The sequence below is a fragment of the Rhinolophus sinicus genome, linkage group LG02, assembly GCF_036562045.2.
Source record: "Rhinolophus sinicus isolate RSC01 linkage group LG02, ASM3656204v1, whole genome shotgun sequence".
NCBI lineage: Eukaryota > Metazoa > Chordata > Mammalia > Chiroptera > Rhinolophidae > Rhinolophus > Rhinolophus sinicus.
In genome coordinates this window covers 99,115,186-99,142,176 of record NC_133752.1, presented here as the reverse complement: position 1 = coordinate 99,142,176, position 26,991 = coordinate 99,115,186, and the positions used below count along the sequence as shown (strand labels likewise).

Below are 26,991 nucleotides of genomic sequence, written 5' to 3'. Positions count from 1 at the left end.
TGCTTCTTTCATTTTTTGCATAATCATTTTTATGAATTCGAATTCTGTCCATTGTACTAAATAAAAATAACTACTATTTCTAACTAACAATGCATGGCTGTATGGAACTTTAGGATTCACCTATCCATACAAACCTTTATAACTTACAAGTTTTATATCTATAAGATGCTGAATAATGTACAGTGCAATCAGTTCTTCTGATTGGTCTTCTGATCTGCTTTAATGTTTCTTTCAAAAGGTGGTTTAAATCACATTTTGGAGTTTTTGAAAAGAATATTGTGTAATAACAGATTATAAAATATTTTCTTGTCAGGTATTTCTCAGAGAGATTACACACAATACTATGATCATATTTCTAAACAAAAGGAAGAGATTTGCAGATGCATACAAGACTTCTTCACGAAACACATACAGTATAAATTCTTAGATGAAGACTGTGAGTATTTTTTATTCACTCAGTGAAATGAAATGAAATCCATAATGTTAATGAATCTTATTTTACAGTAGTGCATATTTTAAAGTAGGATTCAAAACACTGTATTTTAAGCATTTTACTATATTACTATTTGGTATTGTTAATGGTTTGCTTGTTAATTTTACCATGTTTAATCAGAGTCCCTTTTTAATATTGAGACAGTTGTCTCTCCTGCCATTTTAGATGTTTATTCTACATTTCAAAGGGTCTATCTACAAAGGATAAAATGCTACTAGATTTTTTTGAGTGATCAGATAGCACCAGTTACAGAGTAAATATTTGTGAGTTGTTTTTAAGAATTGAAATTGAATATGAGTTTTCATGCATCTTAAAATTCTATCTGCTATGATTTACCTGTTTTCTGCTTGCCAAGCCTAGTTCTATGGCAGATTTGATTAAAAAAAGAGATTAATCATGCCATAAGCATAGCTAGATTTTATGCTTTCCTACTTTCATTCCCCATCAAAGAAGTAAGTGATTGCTGCTTCTTTGACTAGTACATTGAACCTGTTTATAATGGTGAACTGGTTGAGATGATGTCAGTGTTTGGTTTGAGTTTTTAAATATAAGGGTAAATTATGGCTGAGGGTAGAGAATAGGAAAACAAAATTACATAAACTAAAACATTGCAGGATGCTTTTTTGTGTTTGATTTAGAAACATGCAGTCCTCAACATCAATTATATTCTGCTGTTGGAGTAACTAATAATAAAACGCATTTTAACTTTCAAAAGGAGGCTTAGTTCATGATAATTGTAGTTATTAACTTGAAGTTTTTTTCTTTTTTACAGTTGTATTCGATATATATAGAGACAGTAGGGTAAGTGAAAACTGTATTTGATTATGCTTTAAAATCAGGGCTGATCTTAAATGAAGTATGTAGCCGTTATGTATATAAAGGGCCCACTGCTCAAAAAGTATTTTCTCAAACCAGCTGAAGTGTTTGAAATTCACAGTGGTCAGGAATCTCCCCTTAAAATATACTTAACATTACAAGACATCTTCAGTAATGATGTATCACAAATTTAGGGATTATTTATTTAATAGATGGCTAAATGGTCACCTTATGTCCTGCTTTCCACTTTTTCAAGGGTTTTCTTACAATAGTTCAGTTTGCACACTTACATGTGGCCAGGAATTTGTCATTTGATATTTGCATAATTATTTTTAGTCACCTAAAAGATCCTTAGCATGATTTGAGTCACTTTTATCTTTTGATTGAAAATGAGGATTAGAATAGTGCATATTTATTCTTTTAACCTTAAAAGTGATGGAAACTTCTGTAGTGAAAAAGAAAACAAAACCCCGACTTAATGAATCCCAAAACAGATTTCGCTGTCTCAAGATATGCAACCTTTACAAAGAAATTTGGGTCACTGACTCTCCTGTGATCGGTGCTCATTGACTTAGATGTAGAGGAGACAGTAGGTGTGTCTTCCAGGTGTGTGGCCCATATGTCCGCAGATGTTTCCCACGTCATTCTCATGCCATCAGCCGCACTGTAGTGATGCTTGTGATGCTTTTGAGTCATTTTTTTAGACATAAGGATTTGGCCCATATGGTCATGTCTCCAAAAAACTGTTGACTGTTTATTTACCTGTGTTAAGTGAAAAGATACCACTTACTCTGTTTTTCACCTTTCTGCCTTCAGGGGCCATGTATCTATTAAGGATTAGACAGAGGAGTTGTAAATTGAGATTCGGTAATAAGAGGGATGTTACTGGGCAAAGTTTCAACTTAGTGGAAACAAACCTTAGGCAAAGGATGGGAAGCCAGCGTGGGAGAGCAGATAGACACCTGCACTGACAGACAGAGGCCCAGGGCCCTTGTCACTGCTGTGCTGCTCACGCGGAGCCGCTGGCCACGTGGAAGCACACAGGTAGCCACTGTCTGTTGAGGGCCTGTGCTGTGTTAGATGCCACGCTCCTAACAAGAAGCCTTTGAAAAGATGATCTTCCGACCTCGAGGAGCTTGTCTTCGAGACTTCCACATTCCACGGAATTGGCCTGGTAGCAAGCTGCATCACATCCGTCGGGGAGGAAACCTAGCCCTTCGCCCTGAGCGTGCAGCTCAGAAGGGCTTTATTCTCACTTAGTTCAGTATCTCACATAAACCGTATAGCCCTGTGAGGTACCTGTTATTTGTCCCCATTTTACATGGATTAACACTGAAGCAATTACATTTTGATGCAGTGATATTTAGTAGGAGTTGAAAGTTTGGAATTTGCCAGAGTCTCTCAGTAGTTTTTTGGCAAATGTCCAGGGCTGCAGATGTCTTCAGTGAAGTTGGACATGTGCCTACGTAATCACTGCTGTGATCTGACACAACTGAAAGTTGGTGCATAATTTTTAAGTGAGAAACGTGCCAGCATAAACACCCTGGCAGTTTCCGAGAAGAGATTTAGACCGTGATGTAAAACTCGTTTGCGTTTAGTGGCACTTGCGTCACCGTCTGTTAGGCTCTCTCTTGAATATGTAACTTTATGACTATTCTTGTAGAAAACCTAACTCTTTCTTTTATGGTGGTCTCATACATGAAATATAATTGTGTTTGGGCTTGGAACATTTTGATGTGTTTCTGACACATCATCTCTTGAGTCAGAGTTGATAGATTCTTGTGTTATATGAGTAAAGTGGTGGCCTGCCCATTCAGTAGGTCTGGAATGAGGTCTGAGAATAAGTATTGCAAAAAACCCCTTAAGAGATGCTAATGCACCATTAGAATTTAGAATAACTGCCTTAGATGCTTGAAAAATTATTCTGGTCCCTTATATATTCTTTTTGGTTATGATTGCTGTTTTGTGTATTTCATTGCTTTCTGGACTGACTGTGTCTGATCTTGAGTCTTTGATATTCCTGAGATTGGCTTTGCAACTTGGTCACTTTCTTATAACCCTTCTATGTGATTGAAAAAGAAAGTATAATTTCTAACGTGTCAAGTATTCTGCAGATGTTTGTTCGATTACACTTGTTATAATCTTGTTAAAAATCTTCTTTATCTTAACGAATGAAATGATGTCTGAGGATACCTTCAGAATAATATAGATTGGGTGGGGAATGGATGGGATATAGGGCAAACAAAACTGGCTATAGGGATTTTTCAGCAAGATAACTGTTGAAACTGCCTGTTGGATAAATGAGTTTTTTAATACTATTTTGTTTACTTTTGTATATGTTTAAACTTTTCCATATTAGTATATTTTTAAAAACTTTAAAACCATGAAAAAATCTAGATCTTTTCTTAATTTATTGTCTACTTAATTTATCAATTACTAAACAGGGTTGTGTTAACATCTGCTTTTTAATTTTGTCGATTTTTGTGTTATACTTCGAGGTTATGGTCTTCTCCCAGTGCTAGTTCATAATGGTTTTGTTTCCCCAGTGAATTCTCATCGTAAGGCAGCGGCCCTCTGTATCCCTAACAATGCTTTTGTGCTTTTGGCATTCAAGTATGTTTTGCCTGCTATTGATAGTGTTATTACAGTTTTCTTTTATCTTAGAATTTATCTTAGTCCTTTTCTTTTTAGCTGTTAGGTTTTAGGTGTGTGCATGTATCTTGTCCGTAGCATATTGCTGGGTTTTGTGGTTTTTTTTAAAATCACTGGCAGTTTCTGGTTTTAACTGGTAAGTGTAATTTGTATTTACTATATTTGATATTTGAATGTTTTCCACCATCTTATCTTGAGTTTTCAATTTGCTTTACTTTTCTATGCTTTTTTCCCCCTCCTTTTAATTTATATTACTCATTTTTCTTTAGTCTCCCTCCCCCCCAATAATTTTGAAGTTTTGGTTTCTTATTTCTATTATTTTGTGGATATTTAATAAGCTCTAAAGCTAATTTCACTTGCTGTCACCCTCATGATACAAGGACCTTTGAACACTAATTTCCAGCACCCACTTTTGTCTTTCATGTGATTTCTGACTTTCAGTTTCACTTTGTGTTTGTACCCCCAAATTAGTCATGACTGTGCTGTTCACTTTCCTTGCTCACCACTGCTTCTTGCCTCTCACTGCTTTCTGGATCCAGTTCTTCCTAGTAGTATATCATTTTGTAGTAAATTCCCACAGCCGTTGGCTGGAAAAGCCTTTGTTTAGCTTCACACGATGACAGGCTTAGCTGGGGATAGAATTTTCTGTTGCCTCAGCACTTTGAAGATACTGACTGATGCATTGTTGTTTGGCTTTTCCTTTTTTTTGAGTCATGTTTTCAAGGTCTAAGAATTCATTTCCTCTGTTAATTGTAGAGAATTCTCAGCTGTCTTTTCAAGTATCACCTCTTCCTTTTCTGTCTTTTGGCCAATGGAACTCTATTTACAGGTATGTTAGAGCTTCTCACTTTATCCTCATGTATCTTGATTATTCAGTTTCCACCTCTTTCTCTCTCTTTACTTTGTTGAAAATTTCTCAGATATATCTTGCAGTTTATAAGTTATCTGTCAGCTATGTCTGATCTGATATGTTTAACCTATTCACTAAGTTTTAAATTGTATCAGCTATATTTTTTCATTTCTGTAAGTTGTATTTGGTTACTTTTCAAATCTTCCTTTTTTTTTCTCATAGTATCTTGTGTCTTAGGGTTTTGATTTCTTTATATTTTCAATCATTTAAAACCACTGAATATTTTTGCATAGATTTTTTGAGATATAATTTACATAGAGTGAAATTCATCCTTTTTAGTGTATAGTTCTGTGAATTTTGACAAACACATCCAGTAGTAACCACCACTACAACAATGGTGATGGTGAACTACTCCATCATTCCCTGAAATTTCCTCATGACCCTGCCTGCACCCTCGCCCCAGGCAAGCACTGCTCTGTAAATCTACTTAGTTATTTTTAAGTTTTTAATCAGTAATATATTCATATTGTTCAAAAATCATATCAGTGTGAAGTCTTTTTAAATAAATTTTATTGGGGAACAGTGTGTTTCTCCAGAGCCCATCAGTTCTAAGTCGTTGTCCTTCAGTCTAGTTGTGGAGGGCACAGCTCAATTCCATGTCCAGTCGCTATTTTCAATCTTAATTGCAGGGAGCGCAGCCCATCATCCCATGTGAGAATTGAACCGGCAACCTTGTTGAGAGCTCATGCTCCAATCAACTGAGCCGGAAGCTCAGTGGCAGCTCGTTGTCTTCCATATAGTTGTGGAGGGCACAGCTCACTGGCCCATATGGGAATCGAACCAGCAACCCTGCTGTTCAGAGCTCGCACTCTAACCAACTGAGCCATCCGGCTCCCCTGACCAGTGTGAAGTCTTGCTGTTACTGATACTCCTGACTCAGTGCTCTCCTTCAAGTTCAGTTTTGTTAGTTTTATACATCCTTCCAGTATTTCTTGATGCAAAAACAAGCAATATACTTATTTTTTTCTACTTTTCTTACACAGGAGTTAACATATGACATATATCCTGCACCTTCCCTTTTCACCTTTTTAAAACAAAGTACATGGTCTGACAATTAAGTTCATGAACTCATCCTAGAAAACATGCTACATACGTCATTGCTGAATATCACTACGGTCACCTTCGAAGTACTCCTCTTGGGAAGCTATGCACTGACACCAGTGCCTAGTCCACCCTTCAAAGCAGTTTTGGAACTCTTTCTGGAATGGCCATCAGAGCTGTCGTCATATTACACTGGATGTCCTAAATGTCATCAAAATGTCTTCCTTTCAATATTTCCTTTATCGTGGGTAAAGAAAGAAGTCATTGGGGGCCAGATCAGGTGAGTAGGGAGGGTGTTCCAATACAGTTATTTGTTTACTGGCTAAAAACTCTCTTACATGCAATGCCGTGTGAACTGGTGCATTGTCGTGATGCAAGAGCCATGAATTGTTGGTGAAAAGTTCGTCATAACTTTTTCATGCAGCCTTTTCAGCACTTCCAAATAGTAAACTTGGTTAACTGTTTGTCCATTTGGTACAAATGCATAATGAATAATCCCTCTGGTATTAAAAAAGTTGGGCAACATCATTTTTTACTCTTAATTTGGACTGACAGAACTTTTTTGGTCATGGAGAATCGTCTGACTTATATTATGCACTTTGACGTTTTGTTTCAGGGTTGTATTGGTACACCCATGTTTCATCACCAGTGATAACACGGCCCAAAACATTGTCTTGCCTCTTCAAAAGGTCTTGGCAAACTTCGATTCTCCTTTGCTTTTGTGCATTGGTGAGCTCCTTCAGGACCATTTCTGCACACACCTTTCTCATGCCAAGATTTTCAGTTAAGATTTTCCTAACTGTGTACTTGGTCTGCTATGCTTCTCACAGTCAGACGATTATTTTGAGGAACAATTTGACGAATTTTTGCAATATTTCCGTCAGTTTTGCTCGTTACTGGTCACCCTGACCTCTCTTCATCAGTGATGTGTTCTCTCCCCTCAGAAAAATGTTTAATCCATTTGTACACTTCCCTTTTCTTCATGGCATTATCCCCAAAAACTTGAACTAAAATGTCCCTGATTGCACTTCCACTCTTGCCAAGTTTAATGAGAAATTTAATGATTGTTCATTGCTCTAATTCAAGCTCAGACATTCTCACGACAGCACACATTAACACGCAACAACAATGATGAACGCCACTCAGCAAGACACCACCACAGGTTGACACAAACACAGCTGTGAGACACGGATATACCAAGCTGTTTATACAGTGTTGCCTCTGTAAGCGCACGGTGGCAAGTTCACAAACTTAATTGTCAGACTTCATATCTTAGTTTTCCAATTTCTTACAGTGGCCCAGTGTTTTGTTCTGTGGATACACTGTGTAGTTTGTTTAGCTGCTTCCCTATCGATCAACACATAAAGTGTTTCTAGTCTTTTGCACACTGCTGTGGTGAATATCCCATATATATGTTTCATACATGTGCAAGTGTATCTACAGGATAAATTCCTAGAAGTGGAATTGCTAGCTCAGAAGGCTAAATGCATTTTAATTTTGTTACATATTGCAGTTTACCCTCTGTAGAAGTCACTCCATGTAATTCCACTGGGAATGTACCTGGATGTTTCCTCAAAGCTTGCCAACAGAATATGTGCTCAAACTTTCTAGGGTGTTTTTTTGTTTTGGTAGATGAAAAATGATGTTTCAGTATAATTTCAATTTCTGTTTTTCCTATTATGAGTGAGGATGCAGTTTATCTTTTCATATACTTAAGGGTCATTTCTGTGAACTGTTGCTTCATGTCTTTTTTTTTTTGTTTGTTATTGATTTTCCTTCAAAATATAGGAGCTCTTTATATATTATAGAGATTAGGCCTTTGGGGTTACCCCAGTTTATTAGTCTTTTGCCATGAAGGTAAAATATACTATTATTTTTTTTATGGCTTTTGAATTTGAGTCATAATTTTAAAAAGTACCTCCCTATTTTTCTTTCAATAGTTCTTTTGTGATTTATTATTTTACATTTAAATTTTTGATTGATTTGGCATTTCTCCTTGTATGCGACATGGATCTAACTTTGTCTTTTTCTAGCTTTTTACCCAGTTGTCCTAACACCACTCTCTTTATATTGCCCTTCAGATTGATGATGATTTTCCTCCGTTCTTGGGGCTTTAACCCTTGGTTAGTCTATTTGCAGACTCTCATTCATGTTGAATATTTCCTTTTGGTTTTGTAAACCAGTCTGTTTTACCATGAGTTCATCTACAGTGAGCTCGGTATTTTTATTTGTGGGAACCCCAAAGATTGTTTTGAGTTTTTCATTTGCTTCTTCCACATTCCCCAAACCCCAGTCAGAGAAAGACAAGCTTCTTTGTCTCCTATTCCAGCCATTAGGAGTTTTTTCTTATGCTCCTTTTCTGAGGCGCAGCCCTTTGGAAGTTCACTTCTTGGTTCTGACCTTCTTCCCCGTGGCCAGTCTCCTGTTCCTGTGTGTGTGTGAAAGCCCTGCCCTGAGGTTCCGGGGACGTGTTCCCACTGCATTCGTTTATATGCTTTTTTGGTTCCTCCTCATTTCTGGCTCCAGGTATCCCCCTTCTTTCTTGTACTCTCGTTTATACATTTAAAGGGATTACTTTCATCCTGTTAGAACAGGAGGCTTTTGAAGTTCCCTTAGCCCACCATATCCTGGGGCCCTCTAGAAAATAACCTCTTCTCAGAGTGGGCCATCTTCTCATGTCCTTCACACCTGCTGGTTTTTATTGTTTTTGTTGTTTTCCCCTGAAATGGTCTGCTTTTCCTCCCACCACCCAGATCATCATCACTGCCATCTTTAAATGCCAGGTAACTTTGGGGAGCTAGTCCAGCTTCACCTGCAGATTTAGGTAGGTGCTCCTTATAGTCTGCTCGTCTCATAATACCCTGTTCTCACCTCTATTAAAGCATTTACCCTTCTGAATTGTAATTGTTAGATGGTGTTTGTTTCTCATTTTTTAGGGGAGAGGGGGTGTTGGTGCCCTGGTCTACACTGAACACTTTGAAGGAATTGATTCTCTTATTAGTCTTTAGGCCCCAGTGCCTGGCACAGAGTCTGGTGCATAGAGATTCATTTGGCTGGGTGGGGGCTGCTCAGCTGGGGGATTTCAGGAACGTTACTGGGCCCGTCTTATCTGATGGATTGCTTAAAAACAGAATTTCTCAGATGGGTTGTGCCTGAGATGTCGCATGAAAAACGTTATAGACACAAAATCCTCATCTTGATAGTTTTATGCCTGACTCCAGCTGCTTGTATTTTTCTTTGACTTAGAGGACAGCTTTGAACTATAGAACAAACTCTGCCGGCTGTTAGTCCTAGCAGTAGTGATCGACTTTTGTGTTTTAATTTGTTTTGTTTTTTACAGTATGCCATATTTTTAGTTTATAGATCTTAATATTCCTACGCTAACAGGTGCAATAGTCTTTTTTCTTTTGACAATGAGATGGTTTTACTAGTTATAAAAATTCAAGTAGAAAGGGTTTGGGGGCTAGAAAATTCCCATTTTGTTAAAATAACATGTAGCATGTCAAGGACATCTTGGTAATTGTCCCAAAAGCAAAGCTGACATCATACCAAGAAGTTAATTGACGGCTGATGTTATTTCACGTAGTCAAAGAATGTACAAGTGGGCGCCAAACTGATGTGAGGAAGCAGCTCAAGTGGCAAGAAAGAGTTGTAAGGTTTCTTCTGGGGATTGTATTAAAATAAGAAACTTACCCAAGTGGTGTGTGCTGCATACTGCTTGTAATGGTTCTCTGCCACTTACTAGATGTTTCTGATGTTTGAAGCAAGTCCTAATAAGATATTTCATCTTTCTTAAAATTTTCCTTTAATCCAGGTGAGAAACAGCGCTAGGTATTATTAGTAATTCTCGCTCAACAATCTAGTGCCTTCGGTGTATGTAATTTCACACATGCTGCATGACCAATCAAGACATGATTTCTACACATTTACAGAAAAACCAAGTTATCAGCAACAAAACGCTGTAATTATATGAAATGTTTCAATGAGAAAAATCAAGAGGAGAAAGATAAAAGTTTGAAGGGAATGTGTGTCTACTCAATGGCACCTGTATCTCTGTGGCCATCAGTTGGCTTTAGTATCATGGCAGGAGCTCCCAGATTTCCTGGCTCTGTGATGCCATGTTAACCTCAGACACCCCGACTCTAACTTCACTCAGTCTGACCAGATCAGGAATCTTTCCCTGAGCCGGGAACCCATTGCACTGCCCACCTCTGCTCTCAGAGTAGAAGATAGACACTTCTTTTAAAGGTTGATGATAATTTTTGGATGTGCCCTTCGTTTGCTATTAAGATCTAACATATAGACAAACAACTATTACATTAAAATGAAAGAAACCTGAGCATTTCTATGCTTCTTTACATATGCTTAAAAAAACAACGCACCCTTCACAGCCGTGGTGGTTGCGGGGTGGGATGGGGGGTGCTCTCCGGAACTTGTGGCCTTTTCCTGCCTCCCAGGGCAAAGATAATCATGAAAGATAATTGAAGACACCCTTGAGAGCATTTCAGTTGTGCTACCATGTATAACCCTTCTGAGATTTTCCTTTTCCTACTTGGATTTTTGATTTAAAACTCTCATGGGATCTGAGGCAGGAGTTGGAACATATGTCTTTGTCAGGCTTTCTTTCCTCCTAGGTCCACTCTCTGCATTTACAGGTGACCTAACCTTTCAATGAGGCTATGGCACTTGACTTAGGATAGGTGGCCCTTTTCCAGTGGTACCTGGAGGAACTAACTATCTTTTGAAATAAATTATAAGATTCTTTTATGATTATCTTTTGGGTAAAATAATATGAAGATCTTTCTGATAAGACATTATAGAGTTTATATTAATTTTTCTCTTTGTCCTGCAGGGGAAGGTGTGGCTGATCGATTTTAATCCATTTGGAGAAGTAACGGATTCACTGCTGTTTACTTGGGAAGAACTGATATCCGGGAGAAACTTGAAAGGTGATTTTAATGAAGCAGATGCTCTGGAGCAGGTAAGATGCTAAAAATAAGACACACAGGAAACCTTTTCATCCCCTAAATGTTGCTGGTTCTCTAGGCACTTGGAGAGGCTTGTGCCCTGTGGAGGTGCAGAGTGTAACACCGATGTCCTGACAGATGGAGGTGAGCAGAGAAGGGGTGTCCATGGGGATTCATTCATTTCACTCTAGATAAAGGCATAATGGTCATCTGATTTATTTTTTTCTAGTAATTTTTCTTTGTCTTGGCTCCTTACGTCCTGCCCACCTGAAAGAATCTGGACTCCGGGTCAGTTTGCACATCTATTTGTTTGATCCTGGCCCCGGGCCGCTGACACTGATAGAGCGAAATTGCCCGCATGTACACACAGGGTCTCTTCATAGTCACGACCCCAATTTCACGCGGGCCCCTATTACAGTCTCACTTCCATGTTGTCAGGTTTCTCTTCCATCACCCACAGTGGCTATTTCATATCTCCCCACACCCATCAGACCTGCTGTTCCTTTCCTTCTTCAGAGGAAAAGAGAAATCCACTGGTGAGCGCTGACTGCCATTGTCATCAAACCTCCGAACTTGTCTGCAGCCATCCTCCCAAGTCTAGCCCCACCTGCCCGCATACTATCCCTTCCCCTGTCCTCTCACCTTGTGCTGTCGTCTTCTTTCCCGTTTTCTGGTCTCTTCTGTCCATGAGCTCCTCTCTCTCAGTAGTTAACCAGGTTCAGATACCTCCCATCTTAACAACACAAATCCAACCCCATGTCGTCACCCAGCTACTCTCTTCCTTCTCCTCGTCTCCATAGCCAGACTTTCTTTAAATAATTTTGTAAAACTTTTTTTCCTGCCTATAAAAGTAGTTGCATGCTCCTTTTTAAAGAAAATTCTAAAATCACCCACAATCTTACTGCCCTGAGAACCACTGCTTTTAATACATAACATACCTTCACATATATACATAAACCTTTTTATATAAATGAGATTTTACTATATCTGAACATAGGTATCCCTAGTTTGTCATAATATTTAGTATTATCTTGTGAGAGTTTTATATCTTTTGAAAAAGTTTTATTTTTACACGGTCATTTAAAAAAACAGAGAAAGAAGCAAGACTGGAAACCCTACCCCCTAGAAATAGCCATTCTTGCCACTTGAGTTAATATTTTTCCAGGCATTTTTTGTATGGATACCCCACACATTTTTACGTAAGTGCGATCACACCAGTTGCCCTCATGCTGTTATGTAACTTGCTTCTGTGTAACTGCTGGGTAGTCGTCTGTCGTCACAGCCGCTCCCTTACCTGGTTATCTGTCCTTGGTGGCTGCTGCTTCTCACGCGTCTCGCTTGCCGCTCCTCCGCCACGGCCACTTAGCCGCAGTCCCTGCCACTCCACACAAACTGCTGTTGGCAGGGTGCCCTGACGTGTTGCTAACTGCAGTGAGATGTACCACCTGTCTCTCACTCAGCCGCTTGGCACCATGTTCTTCTGACGCCTCTTCCCTGGGCTTCTGTGACATGTGCTCTCCTGCTGGGTTTCTTCCCGCCCTTCTGCTGCTGCCTTGCCTCAGAGTGAGCACCGTTCCTTGTGTTCCGCCCTGAGATGTTTGTCTTCGTCGTTCCTCTGTCCTGGGCCCTCTCTGGCCCTGTTGTTTAAATCTGACTCAGATCAATGTTTTCCTTTTGGGGGCACTCGCCCTATTGCGTGGTGCCTGCCTGTGCCTTGCCTGCGTCCTGCCTGAGGCTGCAGGTCTCTGCACGCAGGGCAGCGTCTTGTTTTCCACGCATCTGCGGGGCTCCGCACAGTGCCAGGCACAGTTCACGTTCGTGGAATTAGTAGGTGAAGGAATTTTATTCTTGTGGGCGTCTTACAGCTGTGGGCCATTAACTCTGAGCGTCGAGGAGAAGAATGTGAATTACTCAGCATAGGGTTATTTTTAAATATGAGGGACACAGTATTTGATAGAAACAGTTTGCACAAGAGACCCTCTGTGATCCAAATCCTTTCTTTTTTCTTAATTGAAACAACATTATCTTGGAGGTTGGGGGATAACAAAGGGGAATGGGAACTGGTTGACCTTTTCCCCAGCGTCGCCTTCTGCCTGCCCTCCACTCCACGGAGATGCAGCCTTTGTTCTTTTTCTCGAAGCTGCAAAGCCCTGCCTGCTGTAGCATCTCAGAGCCGCCTTCTGCCCTCAGACCTCAGGAGGCTGCTTTTGTCGCGCTTCCCAGCTCAGTCCGGTTGTCCCCTCCTTAGCAAGCTCTTATCTGCCCGCCCCTCTGAAGCAGTCTGCCGTGATTTTCTGATAACACCCTATTGTTTTCTTTTTATAACGCTTTTTACTATCTGAAATGATCTTGTTTGTTTGTGGGTTGGCTTGCTTATTGGCTGTCTCCCAACCTTGTTACTAGTTTATCTCCCGTACCTAAAACCATGTCCAGCCCAAAGTAGGTGTGTCATAAATACTTGTCAGAGGATTGGTCTGTCTGTCATAGATATGGCCTGCTTTCTAGATCCTGTTCCATTCAAGTTTCCGGTCTGTTTCCACCTGCTGGACACCGTCTCCATCCTCACCTAGATATGTGCGACCCACGAAGTCCAAACCCAAGGCCTTCTGTCTCCGAAGTCCTTTTCGGCACAAGGCAGCATGTAAATACTATGTGCAAGTTCTATGCAAGTACAGTTGACCCTTGAACCACATGGGTCTGAACTACGTGAGTACTTGTACTCAGATAATTTCCCCAATTGACGCGTGTAGTTCAAAGGTCAACTTTGCATTGTTCAAGGGTCAGCTCTGTGGCTGGGGATCTGCAAGTGCCGAGGGCTGACTGGACTTTACAAGGACTTTCGACTGCTCTGGAGGTCTGTGCCCCTAACCCCCCTGTGTCCAAGGGTCAACTGTACATTGAAGGATGTGAAGCCTTGTTTAGTGTGATACTTGAATTTACGTAGGTGATGAGAGAGATTCATAAAAAAGTTAAATGACGTGCCCTCACTATTAACTTGATTCTCCAAGGCAGTGTTTCCTAATGATAATATTTATCAAGCATTGTGGCCGGTGTGAGATTGCCCAGGGCATGGCATAACTAGCTTCTGGTCCCTCCGCAACCTGTAACATTTGCAGCGAGTACACACGGGCTGCTCCCGGAGCATCCAGCTCCCCATAGGGCGCTGTTTTCAGATATATTTCTGTCCTAATGAATATGTAGGAACATGTTTAAAACCTCAGTGTCATCTTTTACTTCCAAGTCTTATTTTCTTCCTTACTGAATACAGAGGGGACCATGCAGTTGAATTTGTTACACTAGAATCTTTTTCAGTTTGGAAAAGAAACTTAAAAAAATTTTCCCCAGACTTTGCTTGTTTTTTTGTAAAGGATTCTCCAGCTTTCCGTTGCACAAACAGTGAAGTGACAGTCCAGCCCAGTCCCTATCTGAGTTACCGGCTGCCCAAGGACTTTGTCGATTTGTCTACTGGGGAAGACGCTCACAAACTCATTGATTTTCTGAAACTGGTAAAGTCTACGTGTGCTTCGTATGTTGGTCCTGAGTTACGCCCTTTAATAATGAAGTATGTCATGTGAGCTGAAGGACTCATTTATTTAATAATTACAATACCAGGAAAATGTTTTTATGATGTGCATGCGTTTTGAATAATTTTCACAGTACTTCTGATTTTGAAGACAGTATTTATGCTGTTAGAAGAATAAGAGAAGATCAGATCTTTGCTGTGGTTACTCAAGGGGGAAAGTGAATATTTGTACTGGGGGTGTATTTCTCTGGGTGGGAATGTTTGAAAGTGTGGAAGAGAGAGTAGGAAATATTCAAATACCTGAATGCCCCGGAGCCAAAGTGATAAACTAGTTGAGTGAATACATTCAGGTATGTTTTTCCATGATAATTTTCACCCATGTCTTTTGCCACGGCCTCTAGAAAATGATACTTGCTTACAGAAAAAGTGATGTTGACTGAACAAATATTCTAGTTAGAATATGCTATTTTAATGTAGTCTTGGTTTCCTTTGACAGAAGAGAAATCAGCAAGAGGATGACTGACTAGAGTGCTAGCGTTCCGGCCCGAGTTAAGGAGGAAACCACCGCTCCTTCAGGAGGCAGTTCCTGGTCCATAGCTTCCTGTGAACCCAGTCGGATGGGGGTGGGGCGGGCAACGTGGGAATCAGTAGCTTTTTATATTCGTGTGTATTAAGCTGGGAAAAAAAACGGAGGGACTTTGCTACTTGTAAAAATAACACAATAAATAGATCTTAAACATAGGAAACCATACTGTTCTGATGATAAAATACTTTCTATGAAATACCTTTCTCTTTTGGCTCAGTCTGTTTAGATTTATCTCTGTTTCTTGTGCTATTTTTATACCCATCAGGTAGATGGGCAAATTTATATTTGTTATACAGAAATGGATTCTTTCCTAATCATCCCTTTTCCATTGAAAAAATATATTACTATGGAAAATATTTTTCCTACTTGGTGGATTTTCATATAATCTTTCCATCAGTTTAGTTTCAGTTGGGGTATAGCTTAAAGAATACAGACTTCTCAAACTGAAATAAACTTGAAAATTTCAATATATTACAACCACCTTAATATGTGTTAATAAAACTAGCACAGATTTAATTACAATTTGGCCTTTTAAAAGAATACTGGAATTGTTGGGAGGTGGAGTCCCCTTTTTAGGCCACCGTTTTAGTAATTATGCTTCAGTGGCCCGATGTGGATGATGATGATGGTGATGATGTCTGATTGACTCAGCACTGACTATGCAGGGTGACTGCTCAGTGCTCTTTATGTGTTATTTGACGTCACGGAGCAATCTGAAGGAAACAGATACTACAGTTTCTCAGGGCATCTCTCTAACGTGGTGTCACAGCGTGTTTTATTAGGTGGAGGGACGTTTTTCAGCGCAGCACACATGAGGGCAGCCCATAGGAAGGTCTGGAGAGAGGGTGCCGGCAGAGTTCTCTCCACTGGTAAGGCGGAGTATGTGTAATGATGAAACGCAGCATTTCTGTTTGGGTTATCTCAAACTCTTTAGCTTTTCATGTGGTTTCTCAGTTATAATCACTCGATATTAGTATTTTAAGTACAAAACACAAAGATGGAATTGTGTTCCTTGTACTCAGTATCTCACATGCCATTTCTGAGGCCAATTGTTTGAGGTCTAGATGCTTCAGAAATATATTTTTTTAAAACTGCTCTTGGGTGTCTGTTAGCTCATAATGGAGGGATTTTTTATTATGAGTTGATTTTAGCTTAACTCTGGAAACGCTTCATTCACCAACGTGGTACTTTATCAGTCAAAAAAAAGGAAATGTATTTGCTACCAATTGAAAAAAATTCAGGCTATATATAATAAAAAGACAAGCAAAATTTGGTAAATATTTCATAAACAGTACAATTTGGTGTAAAACTCATTAAATTTTTGCATTAATTTTCCCGAGGAAATTATTGGGTTCAACTTTCACTTTACTTTAAAAAATATGATACTTGTACATTGTTTTCTTAGTACTATATTTAATTTTAGTCGATTGTCCTGATGTTAATACTAAATATAGGGCAATATGCAGAAAATATTCTCTTAAATTCAAATATCATTTATGCCTGTCTAAAACTTAGTTTTGAATGATCCTCTTATTTTATTGGCATTATCTGTTCTTTCTTGGAGGTACCTCAGGTTTGTGCTTGAATTTAGAAGGTGGATACCTGTGGGATTCCATTGCCTGGTCCTGAAATCCTGCCTTCTGAAGATAAGACATTACAGCTGGTGATTTCTGATAGGTTGGGATAAACATGTTTGCTTTGTCCTGCAGGCAGTGGCATGTAGCCTGAGCCTCAGTACAGCGGACTGTGCCCACAAGTTCTGCTTGAAGAAGTCTCGCTTTGATTTGTATTTCCTGAGTTCATAAATTTTCCCTGTCTAAGCCATTTCTCTGTTTTTGCCAATTGAGGATTGAGTCTGTGACAAAAAAAGAAACAGAAACCTAAAGTGACTGAGTTTTTTGGGCTTAAGTTTGTGTTCTTACGTATAAAGTGGGAGAATAATAACCACCAGTTCGGGCATCCGTTAAATGAGCAAACCATGTGAAGCTTTTCCTGTAGTGCATCTTGCATAATGAGCACACAGCCATGGGGCAGCTGTTACCTGTCTGCTCTGCAGACCTCTGTGTATTACAGGAAGCGCTTTTAACAGAATCGAAATTCTGAGTGGAAAGGGACTTGAGAGAGCATTCAGCGCAGTGTCTTTTCCTTTCATCCTTCCCCCCTCATCCCCCCCATTTCTCCCTATCTCCCTCCTTTTTCTCCTTCCTTCTTTAGCAGAGGAGAAAACTGTTGCCCAGAGGAGCTAAGACTTTTCCAAAATCTTGATTGTGGCAGAATTGGGACCACGAAACAATTTCTAGTCTAATGCTTTTCTCTAAGGGTTTTTAGCTTTATTTTTAAATAGATAAGTTTCAACCAGAGCAAATTATTATTTTAATAATAGAATTTTCAAAAAAAGTTGTTTTTTAAATAAAAGTAAGTACATATTCATCTCACACATTTGCATGTAAATAAAGAGATATTAAATACAGATAAATTAAATAAAGAAGTAACTGTCTTTGAAAGATTAATTCCATGTGTGTATTAACCAGACTGATCTAGAGACATGACTTAGCCATTTTCAGACGTTTTAAGGACAGAATTTCTACTTAAATGTGATTAGTTTAGTCACACATTGAGTTAGCGCATGGGAAACAGTTTCAGTAAATACTCTGAGAAAATAATGGTGAACTCCCCACTCACACACAGTGCAGGTACTTGACGTTTGCACATCAGCAAGGGGCTTGAGGAACAGGAATGCAGGACTAGTAACCTAAGCAGCTAAAAGCGCCATGTTCCAGGCTTGGCCAGTGAGTCTGGCATTCATTACCTGGAGAGAACGCATTCAAGTGTGTCTTTTCTTTTTTAATCAAAATAAAACAACACTTCTAAATACATATAAACTATATGAAAAGTAACAGAAGTGGAACATTAAGGTAAGGATGTTGCCACAGTAACTCATTTATTCATCCAGTATTTATTGGGTGTAGGAAAGCGTTAGGTGCTGAATGTCCGTGCCTTCACAGACCAACAATACAGCGCACCAGGATAAACAGTAAATGAAGAAATTGGAATTGTGATGAGTGGGTACAGTAAAGAAGAGTGGAGTATGAATACAGACATCTCCTTTGGTGAGAGAAGGAATTTCTGAGGAGGCGATAGTTAACACGTTGCGTATGGCGGGGTTTAAATCCCTCGTGAAGATTCTCGTGATCCATACGCAACGTGTTAAGCTGAGACCTGAGGATGAGAAGAAAACAGCCGTGTGAAGGGGTAGGTGAGCCACACAGGAACAGGCACATAACACCGGCCTGTGGTGGGAAAGGCCATGAGTGGAGTTATAGCAAGTGGAAGACCATAGTGGGTGAGGGGAGATGGGCAGGCCTGGACTACGCAGGGCCTTTTGCCCATGGGAAGGTGTTGGGATTTCATTCTCAAGTGAGGTGGGTGGGAAGCCATCGTGAGGTTTAAGCAAGGGAGAGAGACGTAATCTAATTCAGGGTTTGGAAGTGTTACTCTGGTTTCTCTGGAAAACATCAGTTAGGAGAACGATGCTCGTCATGAGAGTGGTGGCTTCCACCACAGGGCGACACTGAGATCAGATGATGTGGAAGATTGGAGATGCAGTTGAGAGGAAGCAGTGACAGGATGGAGGGTGTGAGGGAAAAGGAGGACTGGGGACTGATGCCGGGCCTAACATGATGCCGTTTTTCTCTGAATGGGAAAGACTACAAGAGGAACCAGTTAGGGAGGGAAATCAAGACTTTTGTCTTGGACATGAGGAATTTGAGATTCCAGTGACAATGTCAGGAGACTGCTGGATGGAGTTCTTTCAGAAGGTCGTTTGGGCTAGAAGTGAAAACTGGGCACGTTAGCATGCGTTAGTATTTAGTATCGTTAGAATGGGTGAGGAGAGGCCCAAGGCTTTTCTGGGGGGATCCAACCATTCGGGCTTGTGTAGAATGGTAGGACTAGAACAGGAGGCAAACGTGGAAGAAAACTAGGAGATGGTTCTATGTTTAACTGGGATTACTGCTGAGAAGTTGGATAAGGTAACAAAACTGTTCGTACATATTATGAGTAGCCATCTTTTAAATTTGTTAAAAGCCCTAATGTAGGGGTTCAGTGCGAATTTAGATTGTTCTTACTGAGTTTTATTTATGAAGTATAAATCTTTCCACACAATAGAAGTTAATAATACTGAGCAATATAATTATTCTGAGATTCTCTAATTCATCATTATTTAATTTTGTTAAAGCCTCAGTATGAACTAAAGATGACAAATTGTATTTCCTGTATCACTGGTTTTCACGACTGTTCGAAACTTATGTTTAATGTGTAGAGTTCTTAGGTAGATTATCACACTATGCATTTATGGACTTTTAATCAAGTAAAGACTTAAACCGAGTTTCTCCTACTAATTAGTAGTGGCCTGACCCTCTTCTCAAAACAAAACAAAACAAAAACAAAGCCATCTATATAATGTCAGCAGTCATTTTGAAAGACAACGAGGGAGTCAACTGCCCAGTCACCACGTCTATACACTCAGTCGTTTGAGTATAAATAGCACAGTCACCTTCAAAATAAGCTACAGTGATTCTTAATATTTTGAGGAGAAATGGATTTCTTTGAGAATCTAGGGAAAGCTATGGGCTCTTCTCAGAAAAACGTTAAACAATTTCAGATTAAGAACCCCCCCCACACACCGCCCCCAGGCTAAGGCCCCATAGATAGATCAGAAGCCAAGTCTGCAGTTGTAAGAATGGAGCAATTTTGTAGTTTATCAAAGAGTAAAGGACACATTGAGTTTTACCTAAAATAGAATTGCTAGCAATGGTATTTGTGTAATTAATACATTTGTAGTACATCTCCCTCAGAATAATTTGTCAGCTCTCACGAACAGAGTAAATTGTGCATTATAATTCATCCAGAGGAGAACAAGTTGGAGATATGTATATACATATATATAAACACACATACATAAAATTCTAATATACATGCACACCTGTAAGTATGTGTGTGTGTGAATACGGGATTGATATATAATTGAAAGGCCTGGCTATGTAAGTTCCAAGTCTGGGGGGCAAGCTGGAGCTGCATGGGCCCAGAGGTCGTCCACAGGGAATTTCAGCTCGCAGCAATGCCTCAGCCAGCCTTTAAAGCCTCGCAGCTGATTAAGTCAGGCCCACCAGGATAGTCTGCCTCAAAGCTAATCGACAGGGACTTTGATTACATCTGCAGAAATCCCTTCTCAGCAGGACCTAGGTGAGTGTGTGACTGAATGACTGCGGACTGTATCCTAGGCAAGTTGACACATCGAAACCCTTCACAGATAAGGTCACATCGTATTTGTAGAAGCTAGTTTTGGTAATGGATTGTCACAGATCTATTTCAGGAGTACACTGTGTGATGGCAGTAATAATTCTGATGCCTTTAAAAGGAGCAAGCAGTTCACAGGAACGGGCGTTATCCTTGATAGCCCGTGTTTTAGGACTATATACACTTCTGTGATGCTGCCACCAGTCCAAAACCTTCCCTTGACTCTTTTTGGAAGTTTCATTAGATCCAATTTATAAGCCACAGAAGAAAATTTATCTTAATACTTTATTCAATACCTTGCTTTTTTGACCAAAAGTGATACACGGTTCTGTATCACACTTCTTACTCATCAGACTTATTTCAGAGTTTTTGTGCAAAATTCGGATGTCAGCTTCCAGGAGCCTTAATGTATTTGATGTACTGCTAGGATTTAATCCTGACGCACCATTCCAGTCCCCCTAATGCTTAAAGCCTCGCAGATGTTTCCCACTTACCAAGTGCAGTACAGACTCCTCAGATGGGCACTTAGAGCCCTGAGCAGGGTTGCCCCCACCTGCCTCCGTGGCCTCCCTCCTTCTCACCAGCACATACTGTTCTGCAGCCAGCTCAGACTGCCTGAGAGTCTATCTCACCTCTGGGGCTGGGCCCCCCCCTCCCACCCCTACTCACCCCCAGCCCAGTCTTCTGCTTATTATAAGCCAGCTTTCAAGGCCTGGCTCAAGTGGCATGTTCCTCAGGAAATGATCCAAAGAATCTCGTCTGTGCCAGGATTTTCATCACACTTGGATATGACTGTTCCTTTTACACCCAGAAGCTGGTCCAGTACTGTGGGCCGTAGGTGTCAACCCAGTAATACCAGTTGTGAAATCGGAGGGTGAGAATGGTGTCCATGCTTTGTTTTCTCGCGGTGCTCGATGTTGCTCCGTCTTGGCCACCTGGAATGTGATGGAGCATCGTTGAAGCAATTCAGAATGAGTCCCCCAGACACTTTCCCGACGAGGCTCACCAAAACGTGCATCACTCTGATGCTGCGTAGTGCAAGACTCAGTTCCGTGTGCTAATCTGCCTTTTGTAGTTACGTTATGGAACCACGACTCCGGAAGCTTACTAACAAGCTCTGGTCTTCCCGTAACTGACCCAGACCATCAAAACCCTATTGCTGATCTCCCATCTCACAGCACTCATGATGGAACGTGTCCTAGCCTTGAACCTGTGAATAAATTCCAGCCGAGTAACTACTTCTGCCTGCCTGTTCTGAAAAACAACAACATAGAATTCCAGTATGTTCTGTGACTGCTTTCCATCCACCTAGTCAGACATTCCGCCTCTCCCATCCCCACTCCCAGCACTAAGTAGCCGTGTCTCAGCACGGGGCGTGCGGACAACCGCAGGCACTGCCTGGGTGTCTCACCTTCCATAGTGGAAAACTCACCCCGAATGACAGCCTCTGCGGAGGTAGTTCTGTTTGTGCTTTGTTTGTTGTGCATTTAAGTGGGAAGCTACGTTTCCATGTGGTTACTGCATGTCAGCGCAGCCCATGGAGCCTCACGTGGATTCGAGAGCCTCGCTGCCTGGGTTAGAACTGGCTCTGTCACGTGCTGACAGCGCAATCCTGGGCAAGGTGCTGGATCTCCTGTGCCCTCTGTTTCTGAGTCTATAAAGTAGAGGTGGCAGGAGCAACTCGTCACAGGGTTGTTGCCAGAAGGCAGTGGAGGAGAGTTCCTGGCATCACAGGAAGCACTCAGTAAACAGAAGCTCTTCCTTACTGCACCGTGTCATGACTGCTTGTGATTTCAGTGAGCTGTCCACCTCTGTCCTAGGATCCAGTAAGATTCTCTGCTTTCTGCCTTCCTCTCTGTTTGTGGGAAGGGTTCTAATGGGAGATTGCTCTCTCTTTTCTCCATCCTACCTGCATACCCAGCCTTTTCCCTACAATAGCTTTGCCTGCCATGGAACCAACATTCACACAACTTCTCTAGACTCTCACTTCCTATGTGAGATACAGTGTGTGCATTTCCACTTCACATAACCTAGGACGAGGAGGGAGCGGTGTGAGGGAAACGTTTAGTTAAAAACAGAACAAATACATCAGGAATGCTTCAAATACAATTATATTAAAGCAATGGATTGGGGACTGAAAAAGAATGCGTCCATTCAGAAAACACAAGAAATGACCAACCTGGTAATAAAAAAGTCTAGGACAGAATGCCAAATACATCGTATACATTACCTACAGCTGTGTGAATTAAACAATAATTTCCCCCCATTTTACAGAAGGTGAGTCTGCTCAGATAATCTGCTCTAGATAGCAATTCACAGACAGGATTCAAACCCAGGTATGTGAAACTGCAGAGCTTACACTCCTCAGCCAATATGATGCCACTTCGAAGACCAGAATAACCTGAAGTCTGCAGGTTTATACAGATTGTATGCAATCGATCTGTGGCCCTTTTAATTTTTCCCTACAAGCTTTCTCCAAAAATTCTAGTGGCCACTGACACAAGTGGTTCCTACTTTCATGAACCAGATACCAAACACAGGAACAAATTTGGAAACATATAAGATAAGACTTGGCATCTCCTTGCTCCCTCTAAAACAGACTAATTTCATTTTTCTATTTTAAGAGTTGATTTTCTCACCATTCAAGTCACCAGCGACTTAGTCAGGTTGGTTCACATTAGTTCCACAGTGGAATTCCAAGACGCCATCCATTCCTCCCTCCGGCCAAGGAGATGGCCCTGCCAGAGAGCGTGTGCACTCTGCTCTGGCCTTCTAAAGCAGTCCAGTGACAATTCTCATGGTTCCACGTGTGTATTTTTATCGTGTGCTCTCAGGCTTTTGGCTCAGTGGGTCCCTTCTAAAGGAGCCGTGGAACCGCATGACTGGGCATCATGCTCTTGTGTTCTGGTAGAAGTGGATTCTCATCGAATAGATCACTCAACTTTCATTACATTGAGGAAAACACCGCAACCCTCGTATGGGGGGGAAACCCTGAAAAACTGAAAGCTCATGTGAATACTGGGCAGGTACACTTTTCCTGCCTCTCTCCACTAGAGTCTGACCATAATGCATCTGTGTGTTTGCACCAGGAACAGCACACGACAGCATTTTCACTTATTTTTGATTCTTAGGTTGCTATAGTTATTTTGTCTGATTTCTCCTTTTCCTGACTTTTTGATTACTTTCCTTTGGGTATTTGAAAGCCCTGGACTGGTAGGAAGCAACATTCCCTGACCTTGAGATTTATAGTCCAGTGGTGAAACAGGGACACCTGCAGATACAGACTGTCTAAGGAAAGACATGTGAGTACGTGTGTGTTAACAGCCAAATAGCATAAAGGAAGATGTGTCTTCATTTATAGTTGGTTCTATAAGGTGTAGAAAGTGAAATTTTATAAATTAAAATGCTAGTTTATTGAGTTTATGAGAACAGGACTTCGTAGTAAAAAACTACCCCCATTTTGTCCCATTATGCAAATACCTACCCACCAAATGGTCAGTCTTAAACACGGTTTGCTGCATGTCTGTTTTCCTCAGTGCCACACAGCTCCACACGAGTATGTACCAGTGTGACACTGGAGAAGTGAGAGAAGGGCTTGTTGAAGGGATTGCGTTTTCTCTGTGGGATTTCCCTGACTGGGACATCAGTGACCATTGGTTGTGGTTGGGAGAAGAGACACAGAAGGATGCTTTGTGGACGAGTAAACCTTGAAACACAGGGTCTGTAAAGGAGATATGTGTGTGTAAAGCTGTTGCCAGGCTCTGGCTTCTGCCTTCATGCCCAGCCTTGATTTGCAGTTCCCAGGGTACCTGACTCCTCAGAAGTCCAGCCAGCGATTTTCTCTGAGCAGGTGGAGGCTCGTCTCCCTTTGGATGGGATGATTTCTTCCGAAGGGGTAAGCCCGTCCTTAATCTCACTGAACTCTTTCCAGTCACATCATTGCACAACCCTGGGCTAATAGGCATGGCTCGCTCATTACTTACCTCCCTCCCCAGCCCCCAGCCCCAGATAAAGGAGAGAGGAGCAATGGGGGCAGAAAGAGTCCAGATGTTAGGTGTGCATGTGTATGTATCTGCACACAATCGTTCATTTAAAATTGGTTTGCTTTGGTATGCCAGGCAACACCTGAATTAGGAACAAGGAAGTGACCCAGTCACACAAAGGAGGACTCATCGAAAGGCACACTGCCACAGCTTGAGGGACGGCTGAGAAGGACCTGATCTCTGGAAACTTCTCAGTGTGTCATCATGTAGGATAAATGGAAGCAGGGCCAGGCCAGAAGACTGAAGGGTTTTTCTCCAAACTCATCCCAGACTCACAGCATTCACTAGATAAATGGTAGGTCTTTTCTTCTTTCCGACTCTTTATACCACCACCTTCCCCCATTTTTTCCTCATAAGACGTCATCTTGTTCAGCTGCAGTTTTACGCAGGACCCATTGTTTAGGCCTGAGGAACAGGACGGGATTATATCCAGCATTATGCATTTATTCTTGCGGGAAGAACTGACGGCTTATTCTTTATTTAAGTCTACAAATTGCCTTGTAGATGAAAAGTGTTGCATAAATGCCAAGTAACAACATCTCTTTTAGGGGTTTGTGTCCAGTCTGGTAAAAGGCGTTTATTTCTCAGGCCCCGTGGAAGCCCGTACTTCCACAGTCAGTGGAAGTATGTTCCTCTCACAGACAAAAGAAGCAGAGCCTCCTGTATGCATACTGGGGACACTGCGAGCATTGTAATTCGTAGTTATTTTAAAAAAAAGTCACCCACAGAAAGGTGACACTGGGAAGGGACAGGAAGGAGGGGATAGAGAGGCATGTCCTCAAATACTCTTCAAGGGCATGTGACACTGATGGCAAGGGAATTGAGAACTGGAGAAACAAACGAAGTAGGAAGAGATGCAGCATTTTAAACAGACAACTTAAAATAGTCCAGAGCGAAGGACCCCAGATACCCCTTTCACTAAATGAGTGGGTATGAGAAGTGAAAGGCTCTCAGACGCTGCCTCCCATCACCGCTGTGGTCTTGAAGGTGATTTCTTTGAAATCAAAATGAGAATTCCTGGGATAAACCTTAGAAGAGAAGAGATGAAAATTCCAGGATGTGATACTCCTGGATCTTGAATGCAAAATAAACCCGTGGCAAAATTTGAGTAATGGGAAGAAATGTAGTGCGTGTGCTACGCAGCTTTAGTTGCAAGTGACAGAAGCTAACTCTGGTTCACTATAGAAAAGGAGGTGTATAGAAAGGGTATGAGATGCCTCAGAACTAACAGCAAGCAGAATAAGCGGGCCACGGAGAGGACAGGGACCCAAGCAGTTTCAGAGATCCCATGGGTAGTGAGTGTCACCAGGACTCAGCCACCAAAGAGATTCTGGCTTGTGTGCTGCTGTCACTCTGCTCAAGAACTCAGAATCCCAGCACATTGGGTGATTGGCACCCAGCTTAGGTCAGGGGGCAGTTATTGCTCACTGGGAAACGTGAACCATAGTTCTCTAGAAATTCAAAGGAAGAGGATGGAAAGCCCAGTGGTCCAGTAACGCCTTGGGAAGAGGACGGGTTTAATTAACACACAAGGGAAGGGCTACAGTTTAAGTAGTGGTTCGAAACCCCAGCCAGAGTGGGGCTGGGAACTTTGAATGGCAGTGCCAACAAGACTGCATGCACCGGGAGAGGGGAAGTTCTCCAAAGGAGAGCTGAGTCACCAGCAAAGGGAGTGGGTGAGGTGCACGGTGAGGAAACAACAGATGCCCATTACACCCGGGCAGGCAGTGGAGAAGAGAGAAAATGCTGGATGGAGAACACTGTGCAGAGACTCTTACCAGTTACTGTCTTGTCCTTATTAGACATCACCCTGAGGGCTCTGCCATGCTCAAGGCCTCAATGCTCACTTACTTATCTCTTAGGTGTTATTTCTCTGTTGTGTTCACTTTCATACCTGGGCGTCCACTTAGGTGTTCCAGTTGTACCTCACTCAACTCTAGTCAACCGAAGTGTATTGAGCAGTTGATACACACAAGATGTCATGCTAGGTATGAATAAGTAAGTGTTATCCCTGACTTAAGAAGGTTAAAATCTCATGCAGAAGCTCACATCTAGCCACATTCATGCTCTTTACGTCACACCAACAATTTGTTACTTTAGTATATTCCCAAACCATCTAGCCTCAAAACCTTCCAATTATTTACAACTCAACTTTTGTCTTTTAGTATTATTTTTTAACAACCTTTTTCATAATCTCCCATATTTGTATCACTTATCAACTCACCCACTTAGCATGTCCCACCGAGTCTTCCTTCCAGATCCTTACACCCATTCCTGCGTGTCTGTACCAGTGCCAAAGCCCTCACCATCCCCCCCAACCCCCCATGTTCTGTAATAACCACTAGCTGCACTTGCTAACTTGGTTTCTACCTTCCTCCTGTCGTTCCCATCTGTGCACAGGTGTCAGAAACCTTGCAGGAACTTCATTCCGACCTACGTAAACTTAGTTCCCACTACTCCTAAATATATCCCAGCCCCAGGCCGCTCAAATGTCTTACTGTCCTTTAAATATAACATGTGAGTCTTGCTTTCCTGCCCCTACTCATGTCGTCCTTCTTCCTGCTTCCCTGGAATGTCTTCCTTTCTGTCATCCAACCATTTAAACTAGTGGTTCTCAGTCCTGATTACACATTCTCACCACCTAGACAGGGTCTTTCTTTTC

The 26,991-nt window shown here is 41.4% G+C and overlaps 1 protein-coding gene across 1 annotated transcript in view; it reads left to right on the top strand.

Annotated features, from left to right (window-relative positions):
• The window catches only part of CDC123 (cell division cycle 123), a 61,827-nt gene extending 45,743 nt beyond the window's left edge, over nt 1-16,084 (top strand). Inside the window, exons 9-13 of the mRNA XM_019710265.2 lie at nt 314-436; nt 1,266-1,294; nt 10,765-10,893; nt 14,248-14,385; nt 14,899-16,084. Coding sequence (XP_019565824.2) covers nt 314-436; nt 1,266-1,294; nt 10,765-10,893; nt 14,248-14,385; nt 14,899-14,925 — 446 coding nt within the window. The 3' untranslated portion in view covers nt 14,926-16,084. The remainder of the gene's footprint in view (nt 1-313; nt 437-1,265; nt 1,295-10,764; nt 10,894-14,247; nt 14,386-14,898) is intronic.
• Nucleotides 16,085-26,991: the final 10,907 nt, after the last annotated feature.